The 21,552-nt window shown below is 33.1% G+C and overlaps 1 protein-coding gene across 1 annotated transcript in view; it reads left to right on the forward strand.

Moving 5' to 3' along the window:
• Positions 1-13,198, forward strand: part of LOC131079475 (disease resistance protein RPV1) — a 77,760-nt gene extending 64,562 nt beyond the window's left edge. The window contains 3 exon segments of the mRNA XM_058017439.2: positions 3,633-4,194; positions 10,250-12,194; positions 12,196-13,198. Coding sequence (XP_057873422.2) covers positions 3,633-4,194; positions 10,250-12,194; positions 12,196-13,035 — 3,347 coding nt within the window. The 3' untranslated portion in view covers positions 13,036-13,198.
• Positions 13,199-21,552: the final 8,354 nt, after the last annotated feature.

The following is a 21,552-nucleotide window of genomic DNA, read 5'->3' on the forward strand; positions in this document are numbered from 1 at the left end:
ACTTTGCACAAGAGTTTACCTCTTGGACAATAGCATGCTCCCTTGGATAATAGCATTATCCAATGATGTCATCCCTTGAGGTTATCCCTAATGCTTACTCAGCATCTAATGCTTGCTAAGAATCCTCTCAAGCCATCTCAAGGTGACATTTGTCAACTTGGGATTGGATTGAATCCCCCTCATGGATTGATAACTTTCAATCCTAGTCCTTGTTAAGATTGCTCAATCTTGGCCATCCATTTCTCTATTTTCTCTATAAATAAAGCCCATTTCTTCAATCTTAGGATCGATCATCTTTTGCATCGAACTTATAGTCATTTTGCAGGTTATCAAGGAGCTCAATTTGTCATCTTCAAGCACTTAGATCATCTTAGTTGCATACTAGTTTAGCTTTCATCATGTGTTGATAGTATCATGCTAGCTTAATTCATAGCCATTGTATATCAATTTCATATCAATCTCCATGTTAGTTTAATTAGCACACCTAAGCTTTCAATTTGGAATCAATCTTAGCCTCATATCTTGCATTCCATCTTTTCATATCATTTGATCATCTAGCTAGGATCTTAGTTGCATTCATTTTGATCTTGGCATATCCTTCAATCTCGTTCTTTAGGTTGACATCTAAAAGATCAAGTGCTCTTCCAAGTGAGAGCCACCTTGAATCTTGAAGATCCTTGGAGGTAGAGGAACATGAGATGTGCTTGGGGTTCTTGATTTTGAAGCTAACTTAGTTTAGTTTATATTTTGATTTCTAACTCTAACATAATGTTATCATGTGTGTGTTTGATGTTGTTTGATTCTCTTTTGCAGATTCCACACTTTTTGAGCACACATTTAGAGTTATGGCTAGGGTTAGGGTTGATATCATGGTTAGGTCAGGTTTAGGGTTAGCACCATGGTTAGGTTTACATAATGGTTAGTGAGAGGATTAGGGTTAGGGTTAGGATTTACATCATGGTTAGGGTTGGGGTTAGAATTATGTTTAGAGTTAGGGCTTAGAAATATGGTTAGGGTTAATGTTTACATCATAGTAAGGGTTATGGTAAGAGTTAAATGGTTATGGTTTGTGTTAAGGATTAGGGTTAGGATTAGAATTATAGTTAGGGTTAGGTTTAAGGTTTGGGTTACATACATGTTGAGAGTTAAAATTATGGTTAGGGTTAGGCTTTAGGGTAAGGGTTATGATTAAGGTTACCGTAAGGGTTTAATGTTATGGTTAGTGTTGGGGTTAGGGTTTAGTGCCATGGTTTGTGTTAGGGTTAAGATTAGGGTAAGGGTTATTAGGATTATGATTAGAGTTTACATCATATTTAGGGTTAGGGTTAGTATTAAGGTTAGGGTTATTATTATGGTTAGGGTTAGGGATTAGGAGTATTGTTAGGGATATGATTAGGGTTAGGTTTACATCATGCTTAAGGTTAGGGTTTAAGTTTAAAGTTAGAGTTAGGGTTATGGTTTAGGTTGAAGGGTTAGGACTAAGGATTATTGGTAGGGTTAGGGTTAAGGGTAATGGTTAGGTTAAAGTTAGGGATATAATTAGGGATAGGATTATGGTTAGGGTTAGGTTTAGATCATGATTGAGGTTAGGGTTAGGATTTAGCATCAAGGTTAGGATTAGGCTCTACATCATGATTAGCGTTAAGGTTAGGACTAAGATTTATTATAAGGGTTATCCAGTTAGGTTTGGATTAGGATTAGGATAAGGGTTAGGGTTAGGATTATCATTAGGGTTAGGATTTAGGGTTATGGTTAGGATTATGGTTATGATTATATTTTACATCATGGTTGGGGTTACAATTAGGGTTAGGATTATGGTTAGACTTAGGGTTTAGGGCTATGGTTTAGATCATGGATAGGGTTAGGGTTTACATCATGGTTAGGCACATGGTTGGGGTTAAAGCTTAGGGTTAGGATTATGGTAGGGTTTAGGGTTAGGGTTAGAGTTAAATTATGATTATTTAGGGTTAGGGTTGATGTTAGGTCATAATAATGGTTACCATTATAGGAATATTATTTGGGTTAGGGTTGAATAAGGATTTGATTTAGTATTACAATTCAATTAGATTTCAATTAGTTAAGGTTAGGGCTAGTGTTAAAATTTGATTGTAATCCTAATAATTATTATACCAATTCATCATATAAAAAATATACATTAAATATGTTGTGTTTAAAATAAAATATATTTAGGAAAAAAAATTAGAATAAAAGTATACCTCCCATTTAGGACTCAAACACAAATCAACGAAATAAAATTTATTGCTTAATTTATCATGAAACCCAAAATGTTGACATCCAATACATTTTATTTTAAATGAATACATTATAATAGAATCTAACTTGCATGATCAATGCAACCAAAGCTATCATATTGGTAGGATTATAATAAAATTATAAGCCCAAATTGAATTTATGATTGAAATTATTAACATAAAAATTCTTATTGATCTTTCTAAACTAAATATTGAAAAAAAAATATTATTTAAAAAATATTTGTTTAACTCTTAATAAACATAATATAAATAGAAAAATCACATCTATATGATAAATTAGAAACTTTTAATAATAAATACATTATAATATAATCTAACTTGCATGATCAATGTAGCCAAAGCTATCATATTGGTAGGATTATAATAAAATTATAAGCCCAATTTGAATTTATGACTAAAATTTAAGCCCAAATTGAATTTATGATTAAAATTATTAACATAAAAATTCTTATTGATCTTTCTAAACTAAATATTAAAAAATATATATTATTTTAAAAATATTTGTTTAACTCTTAATAAACATAATATAAATAGAAAATTCACATCTATATGATAAATTAGAAACTTTTAATAATAAATACATTATAATAGAATCTAACTTGCATGATTAATGTAGCCAAAGCTATCATATTGGTAGGATTATAATAAAATTATAAGCTCAATTTGAATTTATGACTAAAATGATTAACATAGAAATTTATTGATCTTTCTAAATTAAACATAAAAATTTATAAATTATATACTGTTTTTTGAAATATTTGTATAGACCATGATCATGATCATTGAATCTTTCAATCTATCTAATTGCAATTAAATAAGCGAGCATTCAATTCTTTTTAAAAAATATAAGAAATAAGAATTACATAATTTAATGGATCAACACTAAATAATTTTCTTTATAAAATATGACCATAATCATTAAACCTTTCAATCTACCTAATTACAATTAAATAAGAGAACAATCCAAAATTTCAAAAAAAATAAATAAAAATAACAATTACATAATCTGCACCAACACTAAATAATTTGCTTTAAAAACTATGTCCATGATCATTGAACCTTTCAATTTACCTAATTATAATTAGATAAAAGAATAGTTCAATTTACCTAATTACAATTAAATGAAAGAAAAGAATATTCAGAAATTTTAAAAAAATTAAGAAATAACCATTAGTGTAGACCATGATCGTTGAAACTTTCAATCTAACTATTAGCATTCGCAAAATTTCTTTTCGTATGCATAGAAAATTTGGGCACGCCTGCAGTGCCGCAGAAGTTAGTGAAAGTAGGCACGCTTGCAGTATTTAATGTGAGATCGGAGAGAATCATTACCTAGTGTGGTTATATTCAAGATCTGAGATTTAGGGTTCCATCCTCTGTTTTCTTTCTATCCTCTCTTCAAATCCAGCTCTAAGATGGAACAACAATACAGGCCTCCCACAACTAAGCTTGCCCTAATAGGCAAGAAGACGTATCATGTGTTTCTGAGTTTCAGGGGACCAGATGTCAGAAAGACTCTGGTCGATCATCTATTTGAAGCCCTTTCCGCAGCAGGACTGAACGTCTATAAAGATGACGAAAAATTGGAAAAGGGAGAAGAGATTTGGCCTAGCTTGGAAGAAGCAATCAAGAGCAGTGCCATACGCGTTCCTATTTTTTCCAGAGGCTATGCAGAGTCAGCATGGTGTCTCAAGGAGGCCGCCGCAATGTTGAGGACTGATGACTTGATTATTCCTTTCTTTTATTATGTGGATCCAACTCATGTTAGATATCCTCAAGGGAATGACAGCCCTTATAAGCAGTCATTTCTAAAACATTATAGTCATCCAAATCGACACCCAACAGAGGAGGTGGATGAGTGGAAGAATGCTCTTTTGCAGATCTGTGATCGCTCAGGCTGGTCCATGGATATGGCTCAAGGGTAAGTAATGCACCGCCCTTTCTGCTTGCTTTTGTTATTTTCTATTTATTATTTCATGATGATAGATGTCATCTGTATCTCCACAGCCACTGCATAGGGTTCTTAATTTATTTTACTATTATTTTTTAAATATATATATTTTTTAATAATTTATTTCTGTTCAAATTATTATTTTTAAATCTTCTTGTAGTTAGAATTTCAGAATAAAGATAAAGAAATTATCATTGATTAATCATTATGAATCAAATATATTTTTTTGACATTTTCAATTTAAGTCTCAAGATTAAAACTATTACTGTAAATTTTATCAACTTACAAAGTCAGTCTTGCCATAAGAAATATTAGGACAGTAGACTCAACTTGTAGAAGTTTCACAAGATATGTGTTACATTCAACTTTCACAATATTAATAAGGTGGGATAATAGACATTGATCTCAAATATTATAGATCTTAATTAACTTTTAATTTTTTAACTGTTATAACTCAAATTCAAATGTAAAAGAGGCTCCTAAATGTTATATAAACTCTTCAAAACTAATGGTCTTGATCATTGCATTCAATCAAGTGGTTTATAACAACAAATCACTGTCGAAATAAATCAATTTATTTAATTTTTTCTCTTTCCAGTTAATATTATTAAATAAGTTAAAATTAAAAAAATTAGAAATAGATAGAAAAAATTGGAATGTTTTGATCATAATCTTATCCCAATAGTTCAATTTGTCTAGATGCTAGGGGCTAAAACTCTCTTATTTGAAAAATTTATTCACGTGCTTTGTCTTTAGATGTTAAAAGAGTATGTTTAACCAAAATGAAGTCATGAGAAAATAGACTTAAAAGAATTGACTTCTAATTTTTTGTCATAGAAATAAAACTATATAATAGATTTGAAACTTGCAAACTATCAATAATTTGATATTGACTATACCAAATCCATTGCCCCATCTAAAGTTTTAGAATTTATAATTTAATCATTAAAATTTAAAATGTATAAATATACACAACATAATTTTATTTAAAAAAAAATCATCTTTCCATAACAAGTGACTTTTTTTCATGGTCTTAATGTTGCTGCAATTAATTTATAAAAGATAAGGCTAGTTTCTTAAAGCACCGCCAAATAAGACAATAAATTGGTGGTAGCAACATCCATAAGCAAAAGTTACTTTTTTTATAAAGGATAATAACATTTTCCTATACATATCCAAGTTAGTCAAAGAAATGCATATTTTTGGCATTTGCATGAAGATTGCATTAATGATATGTTATGTTATTGATGTCAATAAACGGGTAATGATATTGTTGATATTATTGTAATATTGTTACTGTAACTGGTAGAAAGAATTTGTGGAGTGAATTGGTAACCGGTGTAAACTTTATCTATTGTTGTAACCTGGTAAACCCTACCTGTTGTTTTTGATAAACCCTAACCGATTAAGTTTGGTGAATTGGTTATATTGGTTTATGATCTGATGATGAGCGGTAATGATGATGACACACATGATTATTGTATGAAGACAATTCCAAGAGATTTTGACGAGTTGTTGTAACGGTTTTTGTCTAGAGAATGAGCAAATGTATTGCATCTAATGCAAAGTGCGCGATGAGTTACTAAGTTCAATGAAGCGGTGATCAAGGAGCGATCAAGGTTTTTTTGATTGATGTGCAGAGATTGCTATGTAATCCAACAGTTATACTTGAACCGAATTTGTTTGTAATCTCGATGAGAGTTAGGTCTTTGTTGTGTTACCGACCTGATTGATTTGTATCTAAGGGTGATGAAGTTGTTTAGTTTTATGGAGTTGGCAAAGAGATAGACACAGTTCAGTTGAGTGTGTGGTTGCCAAACCAAATGATGTATCTGCAGTTTGAGTGAAGGCAAATAGGAGCATGAAATGGATCTGATCAAGCAAGTGTAGTGTTATTCAGAGAGATCAACAAACTCCTGTTGTTTTCTAACAATTACAGCAGAATTGAAATCCCCTAACCGGGTAAGCTCTAACAAGTTTGGTGCTATTCAAATCCTCTAACAAGGTGGTCCATTAGATTGGATTTTGAAATCCTCTACCGAGGTTACTCTTTACAGAGTATTGCCTCTAACAAGACATTTGTAGTCAATCCCTTAACCAGGTGATTCCTAACAGGATCAGTTTTTAACAAGACTTTTTGTAAAGCTTTAATAGACTAGGCTTCTAACAGGGTGAACTTCAGAAGAGTTCAGATAGTTATCTCGTGAGTCTCATCTCACCGTGGTTTTTACCTATTTTGGTTTCCAGGTCAAAAAATATTTGTGTCAAGTGGTGAATGTTTTCTTGGTTGATTTACTTAACTACTTAACTATTTTGATAAGTCATGATAACCAGAAGCATTGAGAAATGAAGAAGTTGTTTATTGTTAATTTGTTGTAACAAACAAACGTTTTATCTTATGAGTTTTTATCTTGACAGAGTTATTATTCTAAGTTTACTTTGAGAGATTGATTGGTGAAGTTTATTATCAGTTTTTCTATCTACTGATTCACCCCCCTTTCAATAGTTGACCAGATACTTATTTTTTCATCATACCATCACATACAACAGTGTAAATCAACCTAGATTAATTTAAAATCTAGCTTCAACTAGAGGCATAATCAAATGAAATATGCTTATAACTAAGTGTAATTCAATGGATTAATTTAATATCTAGCTTAACCTAAAGGTTAATAAAATGAAATATACATACAACTAAGTGTGAATCAACCAAGAATTTAATATCTAGCGATATATATGGATGATTTAAAAATATTAAATGCCAGTCTAAGAAAATACATGCAAGGTAGGGCACTTAACTATAGAACAAATAGAGAAGATGATTTTGATAAGGCATTAGAATTCTACTTGCTTGAGGATAGAATCTAGTGCCTCTTTCTTTATACTTCTCCTTTAAATCGGAATACCTCATTAGACATTAGACTTCCACTTGCTTGAGGATAGAATCTAATTCCTCTCCTTTATACTTATCCTTTAAATCGGAATACCTCATTAGACATTAGACTTCCACTTGCTTGAGGATAGAATCTAATTCCTCTCCTTTATACTTATCCTTTAAATCAGAATACCTCATTTACTTTTTGGGGGTCTAATCCACAAATATTGGTCATTTACGTGAGAATGGACCTACCCTATCAGTTATGAATTTAATCTATTAAATTTCAAAAGATGACTTTTATAAGGCATTAGAATTCCACTTTCTTGAGGATAGAATTTAGTTCCTCTTTCTTCATACTTATCCTTTAAGTCAGAATACCTCATTAACTTTTTGGGGGTCTAATCCACAAATATTGGTCATTTACGTGGGAATGGACCAATCTTATGAGTAATGAATTTGATCTAATAAATTTTAAATTTTTACTTTTTAACTTTCCTCAAATATTGCTCTTCTCTAATTCTTAAGGACTAGAATTATTTAAATACTTCAGGTAAATCTTTCGATTATAATTGTAATGCTCTCTTGAATTGGCCCTCTTGATACGATTGACTTTATAACTAGGAATTTATTAAGGACAACGCTTTATTTATGCAAATGTTGTATAATTATGTGATGCATAATTTGATTCTTCTTTAACTTTCAATTGAACCATTCCTCAAATACTTTTCTTAGATGTGAATTATATTCATTGATTTTCTAGATATTAAATGATGCATGCTGAATGACTTTAAATATAAAGAAAATAATAAATCATGTAAAACTTGTATCATTTCAATGTATGCAACAAGAAATTAATTGAGAGGGCAAATTTTAATTTAACACTTAAATTTCAAGAGTCAATTTTATAGGTGCAAGAGCCATCCCACACAGATGTGGGGTAATACCCTCTAGATCTCATCATGCACTATGCATCCTTGGCATGTGTGCTTGAGGGGAACCTATAGAACAAAAAAAATACAATTACTTGCTTCCATTGCATTTGTAAAGATAAGAACAACTATAATTAATTTATTATTTTTGAATCATGTGAGAGAAATGAGGAGAGAGTAGGGTTACAAATAATATTCTTGTACATAAGAAATAATGTTTTTCTTGACACAATGGGTGTGGATGTCATGACTCATGACACATTAGGCACTACCATGTCACATGATCATTGATCCATCTAGACATTGTAAATGAATCTTTTTGTCAAATCAACATAAGAGTGTTAGCCATAAAATATTGCCTCCTACAGTTGCTTGCAGGAATAGGTCACAAGGAATTGAAGGAGAGGTAAAATATAGCACATTACATATAAATGTAAGATAAACATGTACATAAGTAAATATTGTGAAATAATAACTATAATAAATGAAGTGTGTAATGAGTAGGTAAAGCATGTTGATTGATATGCATGGTAAGCACATGGATTTGAGATGACATCAAACAATAAGGTTGTTCCTAACACGTGTAAATGGAATGGTGGTGTGGGAACTCTAAATGAATATATAGGACACTAGTCTAAGTGTATTCCTCCAATGTGGCACCCACTTGATACATGACCACACAATGGTTGAGATAGGACAATTGGTTTCTAGTAGTAACATAGATATAGTAATAATCCAAAAATAACAAGGGCAAAAATGTAATGTTGTCTAATGTAAAAGGGCAAGTAATGACATCAAGGGAGGAGTGGAGAAGGTGGGCTAATCTAATCGGATAGCATCAGGTGAAATACATGGTAATGGAAGCACAATATAGCATGAGCAAGCATGCTGCCATCATTGTAGTAGGGTAATATACTAATGAAAGAACAATATCACAACATAAGTTGTGAGCAATGAATGTAGAAGCCAACTAGGCATAATATAAGGGCACAAGAAGACACATTTAAGTAAGATAGCATAAACTTGTGGGCAAGGAAAAGTATCATAAGCTTGTGATGGTGATCAAAAAGTTTGAAAGGTAGGAGCATAGGTGAATAATCATGGGAAGTAAAATAGACAAATATTGTGGTATGGAAAATCACAAGGATAAATATAAGAGTACAAAGAAATGAGACAATGAGAAACAAATGTGGTAGGCATAAGAAAACACATGAAGGAAGCCCTACAAGAAAGAAAAGCAATGAGGGAGAAGTAAACAAGCATAAGAGAAAACATAAAAATTAGAATGAACATCTCTCCAATTGAGGGAAGACAATGTATTAGAGAAGATATGAGAGGCACAATAAACTAGGCATAAATAAACAAGAGATAATATATCTGTTATTACATACTTAACTCTATTTTAGTTTACTATTTTCAAAATACATTTGTTATCTTCTTTTATTAGTTCTATTTCTAATTTTAGAGGGAAAAAGAGTCATGTCACTGTTGTGAAGAGGATATTCATATACCTGAACTGTGACCAAATACTTATCATATCTCCTCCCAAGGAATATTCCTAAAACTTAAACATGGCTACCCAGTAAGTATTTTTCAATTCTTCTCATGAGAGGAAGTCATCTTTGGGAACCATCATGCATGCTTCATCTCATTGAGGATTTCTTGTCCATAATTTTCACCCAGTCTGTGACCAAGGCTGTTTCAATTTTCTCTAAAAGATGCCTACATCACATATCGCTGATTTACTAAAGAGCCACCCATAAAGGAGTTACGTGGCAGAAGCATTGATGCAAATTAGTCAATTTACCAAAAGTGTATTCCTCAAAAGTGTTTAGTACTTCCATGGAAAAAGGTTAAAATGACTCTTTATTATGGAAAATTTCCCCATGGCCCTGACCGTAATGGATGAAAAAAATTAAGGTTTTTTAAATAGATAGTTTTGCAATTTTTATAAAAATACTTAAATAAAAAATAGACAGTTTATATAAGATAATATAAAAATTTTAGTTAACTTTTTCCTTTAAAATTATAGTCTAATATTAATGTTTTGCTTATTTAGTTGTGAAATAATGAGCAACATCTTTACCTCCTCCCAGCCTTTAGTATAATGATTTTTCAAATATATTATTTAATTTTTAACAATATATTAATATATTAAGAATTGTATCTTAATTTTGTAATTTTATTTCTAGTTATGGACATACTGTGACCATTGCAGCTACGAAGCTCGGCTGGTAAAAACAGTTGTGAATGACCTGATCAAGACACTCGGCAGAGTGCCGTTAGAAGTTGCCAAGCATCCGGTGGGAATGGACAGCCTCAAGAATGCTATTGTTCAGAAATTAAATCTTAATTCAGGGGATGAGGTGGTTAAAGTTGGAATTTGGGGCATTGGTGGTATTGGCAAGACCACAGTTGCCAAGGCAGTGTACAATCAAATTTATACTAATTTTGAAGCTGCTTCTTTCATATCTAATATTCGCGCCACTGCTGCAGAACCTAGAGACCTTAGAAAATTGCAGAATAAAATTCTCAAGGATTTAACCAATTATGGTGAAAAAGTGGACAATGTTGATGAGGGCATATCTTTGTTCAGGGATCGTTTGGGAAGCAAACGTGTGCTGATGATTTTAGATGATGTGGATGCTGTTGAACAGTTGAATGCTTTGGTTGGGAACTGGCTGTGCTCTGGAAGCAGAGTTATTATAACTTCTAGAAACAAACACGTTCTCAATGTTGCTCAGGTCTCACCCGAAGGTATCCATGAGATTTGTGGATTGGAGATAAATGAAGGCCTCCAATTATTTTGTTGGTACGCTTTTCTGAGAGCAGATCCAAGTCCAGGTTTCGAAGATCTGTCCAAAAGAATTGTGGAAGCTTGTAAGGGGCATCCTCTTTCATTGGAAGTGATTGGATCCTTCTTGTATGATAAGCAGAATGACTTAGGTTGCTGGAAGGAAGCTCTTGACAACATTATCCTCAATCCAGATATTCTTGACAGGCTTTATATCAGTTATAAAGCTCTCAGGGATGAGGAAAAAGAAATATTTCTTGACATTGCTTGCTTCTTTATTGGAGAAGAAAAAGCATATCCCATCATTTTCTGGAAATCCTTGTACAGAATGGTAGACACTGCTCTCAATAATCTTTCAATGAAGTCATTGATAAAGATTGATGGAAAAGGTATATTTGATATGCATGATCATTTGCGAGATATGGGGCGAATTATTACTGAAAAAGAAAAAGAGCATACCCGACTATGGGAGGCTTCGCATTTACGCATCATTTCCAACAAAGTCAATTGCTCTCGCCTTCGAATTGATGGAGGCAATCCACAAAGGCTTGAAATTCTTTTCAGACCTGGTCTTCGTTATCTTCATTTGCAGAATCTGTCAATTGAAGGCATGACAAAAGACACACTAGCCATGCTTCCTCCAGATTTGATATGGTTGAGGATGGAAGATTGTCGGCTTGATATTGGGATTAACAGAGCAAAAAGGAAGCGACGTCACTCCTTTGCAGGTACCAGTTTGGAATTGAAGACTATGCAACTACAGTCCTGCCCTGGCGTTGACAACATTGCTATTTCCTCCCTATTTTCACTTCCTACTATGAAACTGCAGCACTTGAACTTGGGAGGGTGTGCAAGCTTAAATAACCTCCCTAGTGTCATTGGCAACCTATCAGAGCTGCAGCATCTGTATTTGGGAGGGTGTGGAATATTAAATAACCTCCCTGACACCATTGGCAAACTGTTACAGCTGAAGCACTTGGAGTTGGCACAGTGTGGAAATTTAAATAACCTCCCTGATACCATTGGCAACCTGTCACAGTTGCAGCATTTGGATTTGGGAGGGTGTGGAAGCTTAAATAACCTTCCTGATACTATTGGCAACTTGTCACAGCTGCAACACTTGAACTTGGGAGGGTGTCAAAGCTTGAATAATGTCTCTACTGCCATTGGCAACCTGTCACAGTTGCAGCACTTGAACTTTGGAGGTTGTGGCAGCTTAAATAATGTGCCTGATACCATTGGCAACCTGTCACAGCTGCAACACTTGAATTTGGGATTTTGTGGAAGCTTAAATAAGCTCCCCGATACCATTGGCAACCTGTCACAGCTGCAGCACTTGGAATTGTCAGTGTACGAGGTTAAATAATCTCCCAGATACCATTGGCAACCTCGCACAACTACAACATTTGGACTTGCACCGTTGTATAAGCTTAACAAACCTTCCCGATACCATTGGCAACCTGTTAAATCTGCAGTACTTGAACTTGTTCCAGTGTGGAAGCTTACAGAAACTCCCTGATACAATCGGCAACTTATCACAATTACAACACTTGAACTTGAAATGGTGTGGAAGCTTAAATAGCCTCCCTGATACCTTTGGCAACCTGACAAACTTGCAGCACCTGTACTTGGAAGTGTGTGGAAATTTATGTAACCTCCCCGATACCTTTGGCAACCTGTCACAGGTGCAGCAGTTAGATTTCATGGGTTGTGGAAGCCTAAATAATCTCCCCGATACCATTGGTAACCTGTCACTACTGTGTTATTTGTCCTTGTCAGGGTGTGGAAGCCTAAATAACCTCCCAGATACCATTGGTAACCTGTCAGGACTGCAACACTTGTCCTTGGCAGGATGTAGACGCCTAAATAACCTCCCTCAAACCATTGGCAATCTGTCACAGCTGCAGCTGTTAAGTTTGAGAGAGTGTGAAAGCTTAAATAACCTCCCTCATACCATTGGCAACCTGTCACAGCTGCAGCAGTTGGACTTGGCAGAGTGTAAAAGCTTAAATAACCTCCCCGATACCATTGACAACCTGTCACAACTGAAACAGTTGAACTTGGGAGGGTGTAGAAGCTTAAAAAGCCTTCCTCATACCATTGGCAACCTGTCACAGCTGCAACACTTGAACTTGGAAGGGTGTGGAAGTTTGAATAACCTCGCCGATACCATTAGCAACCTGCCACAGCTGAAGTTGAACATGGGATGATGTGGAAGCTTAAATAATGGCCTTGATACCATTGGTAACGTCACACAGTTGCAGCATATAAAAGTGCAAGGATATGTAAGTCTAAAATGGGAAGGATGTATAAGGAATTATATAACTATTAAATTTTACAGAAAGGAAGAAATCGATTTTTTTTATTTGCTTCTTTCGCTAACAAATTTGCATCCCGTTTATAACTTTGACAGGAAGGTATAATGTAAGTTTTCTTTTCCTTATTGATAATGAGGCTGAAAACATTCGTGGGTATGGTTTCAATTAATTCAAAGTGATTTTTTGATACTGTTTATTTTGTTTTATTAAAGATGATTATTATTAGGGATTAGATTATTAGTTGGAAATAAATATTTTTATTATAGTTCAATTTTTTTATTTAATATAAAAGAGCAGTGTTCTACGGAAACTCGTTTCCTCCCTTCAGGTACAAGTCCCTCCGTCCATGTCCCCGAAACTTTTTCCACGTAAAAATTTCAATGTTATGGTTTTGTGGTTGATTGGTTTATGTTTCTGCACTTTACTTTCATTCTTATGCATCTGGTGGTTTAAGAACCAGTTTAATAAATTTGTGAATTAAAGAACACTAATTCACCCCCCCTCCCAATGTTCATTGATTCCAACAAAGAGTTTATTTGAATGGAAGATATTGTGGTGCCTATAGAAATGGCATAGGGGCTTCACTGCCTAAGCAATATTATATCACATGCATTCATATTGGGAGGTTTAATATCCAAAAAGTAAGGGTACAATATATTGCTTATCGATAAAAAATAGGGTTTTAAAAATTTTGGCTATGAAAAAATGCAATATCCAGTGAAAATAGTGGGGTTTTAAATTTGGGCTGTGTATTGGGAGGGGGTGAAAAAAAAGAGTTTACAACAATATTTTTTGAAAATAGGGGGGTTTCTTTAGCATGCCATGAACACGCGTGATATAACCCTGTTCCACTAAGTGAAGCCTCCATGAGAAATGGATACTAGGGACAAGGTGGAAGAACATGCTACCTAGAATTCGCAACATACTTCATGTGTGGAGAGATGGGAATACTATAAGAAATTATAGGGCAAAAAAAGACAAAATAGTATGATTTATACAAGGATACATACCACAATTCTTATAATTACCCCATTGCAATACAATTCTATAAGAGAAATTAGAGGAGACCATAATACCAAGAAACACATAAGGAACAAATCACTTGAGAATATGCTATGGACCAACAAAGCTAGAGGGAATTGTTCTAAAATTCATTTGACACAAACACAATATTTGGATATTAGGGTTGGAAATGAGGAAATAAGATTGGGAACAACTAATAACAAGAATACAATAATTGTATATCATAAGTTGAAAGAATGTAAGACACGAGTGTAATATTGGCATGAATTGCCAAACAAAAAGAAATTGTGTGCCCTATAAACACCACAACAAGAGACATAGTAGAGGGAGATGTTGGGGCTCATAATAATTGCTCCACTTCCTAGAACAAGATCTCATTGAAAAGGCTAGGGGTGTCTTCAGAAGAAAGTGGAATTAGTTCATCTATAGAATTGTGGAGGTTTATATCCCAACTCAATGAGATTGGGTTTTCTCTACTTTACTTTGAGCTTGACTTAAACTTAGGAGGGTGTTCCTAGAGGGGTTGAGTGAATGAATTTTTTTTTAGAAATTGTGTAGCCAAACACATACTTGTTGATAATGCTCTAAAGACTTATCACTAAGTGTTAGAGCATCTAGCTACCTTACTACCCCTATTTAGCTGATAAGACACCAATGCAATAATTGCTAGGTGTAAGCAAGATACATGGTTCACAAAAGTTTATGAGTGATATTCACTGTGAAATGGGTGAAACCATGGTTCCAATTAACTAACTATACTAAAATGAGTTTAGATGTATTTGTTGAATGATTAGGTGAGCCAACTTGTTGCAGACTAGTGCCTTTTTACAAGGTAAAAAAGTCAAGTTGATAGAAAAGAAGTAATCAAAGGAAAATCTTGAACTATTGATCTAAGCTTAATAATGCATCACAATGAAACATGCTTATTTATCCAAAATCAAGTTGCATAAGTCCATATGCAATAATTGGGAGATTAATACAAAGATTATATATGTTTTGAAGTGTTGACATACTTTTGACAAACTTACATTTGTAGCACCAAACATGTTGAAGGGAAAGTTTAAAATATTTTGAGATGCCCTAAAATTATGCATATAATTGTGGAGACATTACACATACATATGTACTACCACGGTACCTTCAAATATCTTGCAAGTATCACTGGTTGTCTACAACTAACTTTTGATGATTAATACCATAGAAAAAAATTGACACTACTACACTTTTGAGAAAATCATTGACACACTTAAAACAATTCAAAAATTAATGATATACCTCTGTGAACAAAACCCTAGCCACCACTGTAGCATCAAACCATTTCAATGGCTAGCAAAGAACTCCCACCTATTGATGGGTGTTTTGACACACTCACAACATAGATGCAAATTGAGATGAATTCACGTCTCTTGAAAGAAAATTAAGTATTCATACAAACAATGATTGTCCTAAGGTTTTGGTTCACCTAGTTGTTCACTGTTTTCTATTTCAAAAAGGGACTTATAGTAATATTTTGGAATCTAGACTTTGAGGGTTAGATTTTGATTATAAGGAAATTTGAAATACTCAAAACTCTGAAACTATGTATCTTGATCTCAAATCTTATATGCTATGAATTTTGAAAACACTATATGGTAGCTGATTTTCAACACCTTGTTGCTATTTTGCTAATTTTAAAGAACTTGTAAAAGAAAGATCAAAAGAGATAAGAATAGAAAGAATCCTAATCTGAAGCTACTTAGAATGGTGTCACGCATGATTGAATCAATCTAAAAATAAACCTAACCAATGATTTTCCTTAGAAGCACATAAATTTCAAATCAACATGCATACATGCACATTCACAACACAAATTTGACCCTGGAAAATAAACCATGAACATTTTTGGAAAACTTTATTGTTGTAATTCCATATAATCAAACCAATAATTTATCCTTCCTTTAAGCATGATGATCTACCTTAAATAGGGAAAATATAAACGTTTAAACAAAGTCGAGCATCAAAATTAATCTAGCATGCATGATCTAGATTGACTTGCAATTATTTGAAAAACTACGATTGTCTATTTTTAGCTCGTGTTCTTGACAAAATCAATGAAAAGTCTAGTTCAGATTTATTTGCCAGTTTGAAAAAATAAAAAATTCTCAATTGACTGCACCAAGATTTGTAATTAAACTCCATCACTTCTAGTTTGCTTTCAATTCACCTCAAATTTCTCTTTTTGAATGGTGCAAAGAAAATATTATCTTCTCACAATTTCACCGTGTGTCCCGACATACGTCTTCATCTTGTGTCACATATACAACAAATGTAGAAAAATCACTTTGATAAATATAATTTCCCATTTAAGTATTTACTCTCATTTGCCTACAATCACTTCGAAAATCACTTTGAAAATCATGACGAAATGCCCCGATAAAGCACATCATTATGCTAGGCCTGCAAGAACTGATACTATTGATCCACTTACACTTGTTCACCTTCTCAACCCTAGAAGTACCTATTGATCACATAAAACAATAATTAATTTATAGAACTAATAATCTAATTGCAAATTGTGAAGTTTTAAACTTATGTAAGTTTATACAAATTTTCATATCATAGAAAGGAGAACATAAAAATGCATGAATGACTCTTAATGAGTCCACCAAAGATCATGTCTTGTTAAGTGCAAGGCTTCAACATCATAAGAGATGAGATCAGGATCGTGACCCAGACAAATTTGGCGAGATAGAAAACCCTTGGTCCTTGACTCTTAGCTAAAGATATTTCAACCCAAGACTTTGTGAATAAAAAATCATGTCAAATAGCTAAAAAATGACTGTGTGAATAAAAAATCATATAAAAAATGTTCATGATAAAATTTCAAAAGCTTGGAAACTCAATTTCTATTTAATATCGCATTGTAAACCTTTTAAAATTGGCCCAATCCCCGCTCAGTTTACAAGTCCAGGAGGTGGGTGGACAGTGGAACTAAAAGTTCCAAGTGCGAGTTGAGGTCCACCACCCACATGGTTTCTCTTTTTTGTGTCTCTACTTCCTGCTCAACGCCTTTGTCTACAATGTCTGAAATAACTTTGAAAATCTCCACGCTAAACCTTATGCTCATCTGTAGATAATCTTATACTATAAATTAGAATTCATCTCCATATATGGAGGACTCTTTGTCACCATTTTGTTTGATGGTAGCCTTACATTTATCCTCTGGTAGTGGCACACAATCTTTATGACTCTCATGCAACTCATTTGCACAACAGTACATCGCAATCGGGTGGAACCACCTTGGGAACCCCGCACATGAAAAATCCGCCATTAAAACATCTTAAAGAACAAATCCAGGAGTTAAAACAGTGCAAATGAAAGGCCAGACGAAGTAGTTGCTTTGCTTTACCAAGTAATTGTTCATGGGGATGCCAACTTCTTCCCTTCGGCTACTAGCAATAATTGTTTGCTTATATGATAATGGTTGTTTATTGCCATGAATTTGGAGAGAGAGAAAAATTGCTCTTTTCAAAAGAGATTTGCCATAAAAGATACAATTTCAACAAACCGTGGTGATTTTGAATTGGTAACGGTTAGCCTATTTCTTGCCATTTAGGCCCAAATGGCCATTGAAGGAGGTATTCTTGAAGTTTCTAAGGTTTTGTGTCTATTTCAAGGTTTCAGCCTTAAAGTTAAAAACTTATTTTAAAGGTAAAAGATAACAAGATGTTCTTGTCGATGCTTTAAAGATTAAAATGTGTCTTCTTATCTTTGAAAAGGTTCAATGTTGTAAAACTCTATCAAAAATCTTTAGCTTTGTCAAAACCTAATAGAGATTTTTATTTTAAAAGTGGAAAGTCTTAAACTTATGGTTGAAGAGACCTGGTTAAGGTTAGGGTTTTCAACTTTATTTTAGGGTTTTCAAGATAACATGTCGCGGACTTTCACCTTCGTGAAATATGAACACATGTAGAGACTTTGTCAATCCTTAAGGATGTATGAATGAAGGGACATATCAGATTTGTGCCAAGGTAAGCGAGACAACTATTATTATACATGTCTATTGGCACATACATTTGCTCAAGTATCATATGCATGAAAGGACACATATAGAAGTTTATTTTGGGAAAAAAATTGCCAAGTTGAAGTTCGTTTGTTGTGTCATCAACATAGGGTGACATTCAAAAGTTTAAGTTTTTCTTTTTACAAGTATTGCTCTCCTTCTGCATAGTTTCTAAATCAAAACATAAAATTTCTTAAATCTCTTCGCAAGATGACTACCTGCAACTCCTTTCACCATCGTAGCCTTCATCTCCAATAATATTTCAAGGAGTTTGAATGATCTAGGTCTTTTTGTGATAGTCCTCACTAAGCAATGATCAAAAGATGGTTTATATTTGAAGCTTTCTCAAATTATGCATAAAGTCATCAATCTTGAAATAACTTTACAATAGTCAACATGGACTTGTACGTTGTTTTTGTGGGAATATGGTGGCTATATTAGTGTTCGAGATCATGCAAAAGGCTCCAACTTCTACAAAATTTCACAAATAGAGGAAAGACAGTCATTATTGTTGAAGTCTGTGAGTATAGAGATGGTTGAAGAAACAAAATTCATAGATTGTAGTCTATGTAAGCCTATTTTGTATTCCACTCAAGCTTATAAAAGGAAGCAACTCAATCTTTTTTAGTCCTATCTACCATATTTTAGGCTATTTGTACCAAAAAAAATGACTTCTCGTTCTCTCCTTGCTTGAATATCTTTGATACTCCATTGAAGGAGCTTGCGTTTCAAAGCATTAATAGCATTGTCCATTTGTTTAGGGATGGGTGATTTTTTTGTAGAGCATAGTAGGAGGTTCATGTAACAGCTCGACCTATAAGTTGGTTCATTTTGAAATGTTTTCTCCACTAGAATTCCCCAAGCTTACAAAAGATAATGAAAGCTTTAGTTTTGACATCTTGTTTTCAAAGGATATTGGTATGTTCTAAAAGAAGCTAGAGCTTGCAAGTAGTACCAATGTGTCTCATACAGTTGGCACAAGGTACTATAACTATCCATAATAGAGCAACGAGATACTTCCAAAGGAGGCTTCTAAGCTTGATAATTATGATCTAAAAGTTTCCTAAAAATTCTTAAGCATATAATTGAACAATAATACTTGCATATTTCAAGGGTGTTGAGTGATAATGGTGAATACCAAGAGACCTAATGATTGTTAGGAATAGTAGCAAAAAAATGTACCCTACCATACTGGTCTTTGTATAACAAAGGGGTAATGGATGATAGTCTAAATAATCAAAGGCCATTAAACCACAATCGTAGTTTTCTCAAATGTGTGATAATGAATTTCAAATCCCTAAGTGGTAGTCTAATCAAGAGGAAAACCATGTTAAGAGAATAGAGATAATTAAATTCTTGGGAAATAAACAGGTTCAATACCAAAGATTGTGAAAATTGATCTCTCTCCAATAAACTAATCAAAGGATGAGATTAAATCCTTAGATAGCACCAACATTAAAATCTGAAACTCATATGCAAATCTGAAAATTAAGTTGCCTTAATTGTGGAAACCTCATGATTTTCCTTTATGATGCCAAAAATCAACTTGTTAACCATGCTTAATAAACCTGCAGGGGCTTCACTGGCCAGGAAATATTATATCATTTGCATTCATATTGGGGGGTTTAATATCCCAAAAATAAGGGTGCAATATATTACCGATCGATGAAAATAGGGGGTTTTTAATTTTGGCTATGAAAAAATACAATATTTGGTGGAAATAGGGGGCTTTTAATTCGGGATGTGTATTGGGAGGGGGTGACAAAAAAGGAGTTTAGGGCAATATTTTTTAAAAATAGGGAGATTCTTTAGTATGCCATGAATGCACGTGCTATAACCCAGGTTCACTAAGTGAAGCCCCCATGAATAAACCTATCTTATGTGAACATAACAACAACAAACCAAATTTAACATCAACATAAGATAACAACAATAAGACATAAATCAACAACATAACATCCATCGGGCCGACGAAACACTCCAAACCAAACACATATTTTCCAAACCAAACTGGAAACCATATACGTGGCCGAAAAATTTGAACAAGGGGAAACATGATATATTTAACATGTGTGAAGAAGACAAGCATCCTGATGAGATTAGTCAGATCCATACGGAAACAAGCCCTCAACATCAAGAAGATCATTCAGAGTATTTAAACATGCTCTACATTGATAGCCCTGAGGTTTTTGATAGGAAGCAAAGTTGTCTGACAACCCCTAACAATATTCCTCTACAAAACATATATGGGCATTGGGGGTCGGGGGTTTATAGGTCGCATGGTGTTCCTAGAGTGCTCACATTCCCAAATAATATTCCTCTGAGAACTACTTTGTGGGAAAAATCACCGTCTCCATCGGCGAGTGCTCCTAAATCAACCGTTGGTCATATGGCATGGGACTCCCATTTCAGATCTGGAGGAGGGAGTTTCAATCCACCATATTTCAACCAATCGAAGAAATTTAGTGCTCAACATGGTGGGGAGGTTTCCAACTTAAACACCAACCTTCACATAAATGGAAATATACATAGGCCGATGCAGAATGGCAGGGGCTTTACTAAATATTGGAGAAAGAATCATTCCTATAAGATGAAGGAAATACCTAATCCCACATATCCTAAACTGAATGGAATGAATTGGGTTAGTGCAGGATCATGGGGGGCCAAACAGTGGCGATGTGAAAAAAATAGCCTTCTCCACTCGCCTAAAAACGCGAAAATTCGTGTTGACTTTTTGCTTGGCCTGGGTGTCAGTACACCTTGGCATGGTAAACACCTAAGCAAATCGGATATCGGATATCCGATTTTTATTTGTAGTTTTAAATTAAAAAATAAATTATATAATATATAATGTAATATAATAATATATTACATATTACATATTATATAATATATAATATATTATTATATTATATAATACATAATATATAATATAATATTTGATTATAAAATATTATAATATATTTTATTATATAATATAATAATATATTATATAATATATAATTTAATAATATGTTATATAATTATATAATATAATAATATATTATATTATATATATTATATTTTATTATAATATAATAATATATTATATAATACGTATTATATAATATATTATTATATTATATTATATATTATATATAATATAATATATTATTATATTATATTATATTATATATAATATTATATATTATATAATATATTATTATATTATATTATATAATATATAATATATAATATATAATATATTATTATATTATTATATAATATAATGTTATTTTAAAGTAATTTAAGTATAAAAATCGGATATCCGATTTTATCAGATATCCGATTTTTTGAGACAATAT

Source organism: Cryptomeria japonica, chromosome 8 (genome assembly GCF_030272615.1).
Source record: "Cryptomeria japonica chromosome 8, Sugi_1.0, whole genome shotgun sequence".
NCBI lineage: Eukaryota > Viridiplantae > Streptophyta > Pinopsida > Cupressales > Cupressaceae > Cryptomeria > Cryptomeria japonica.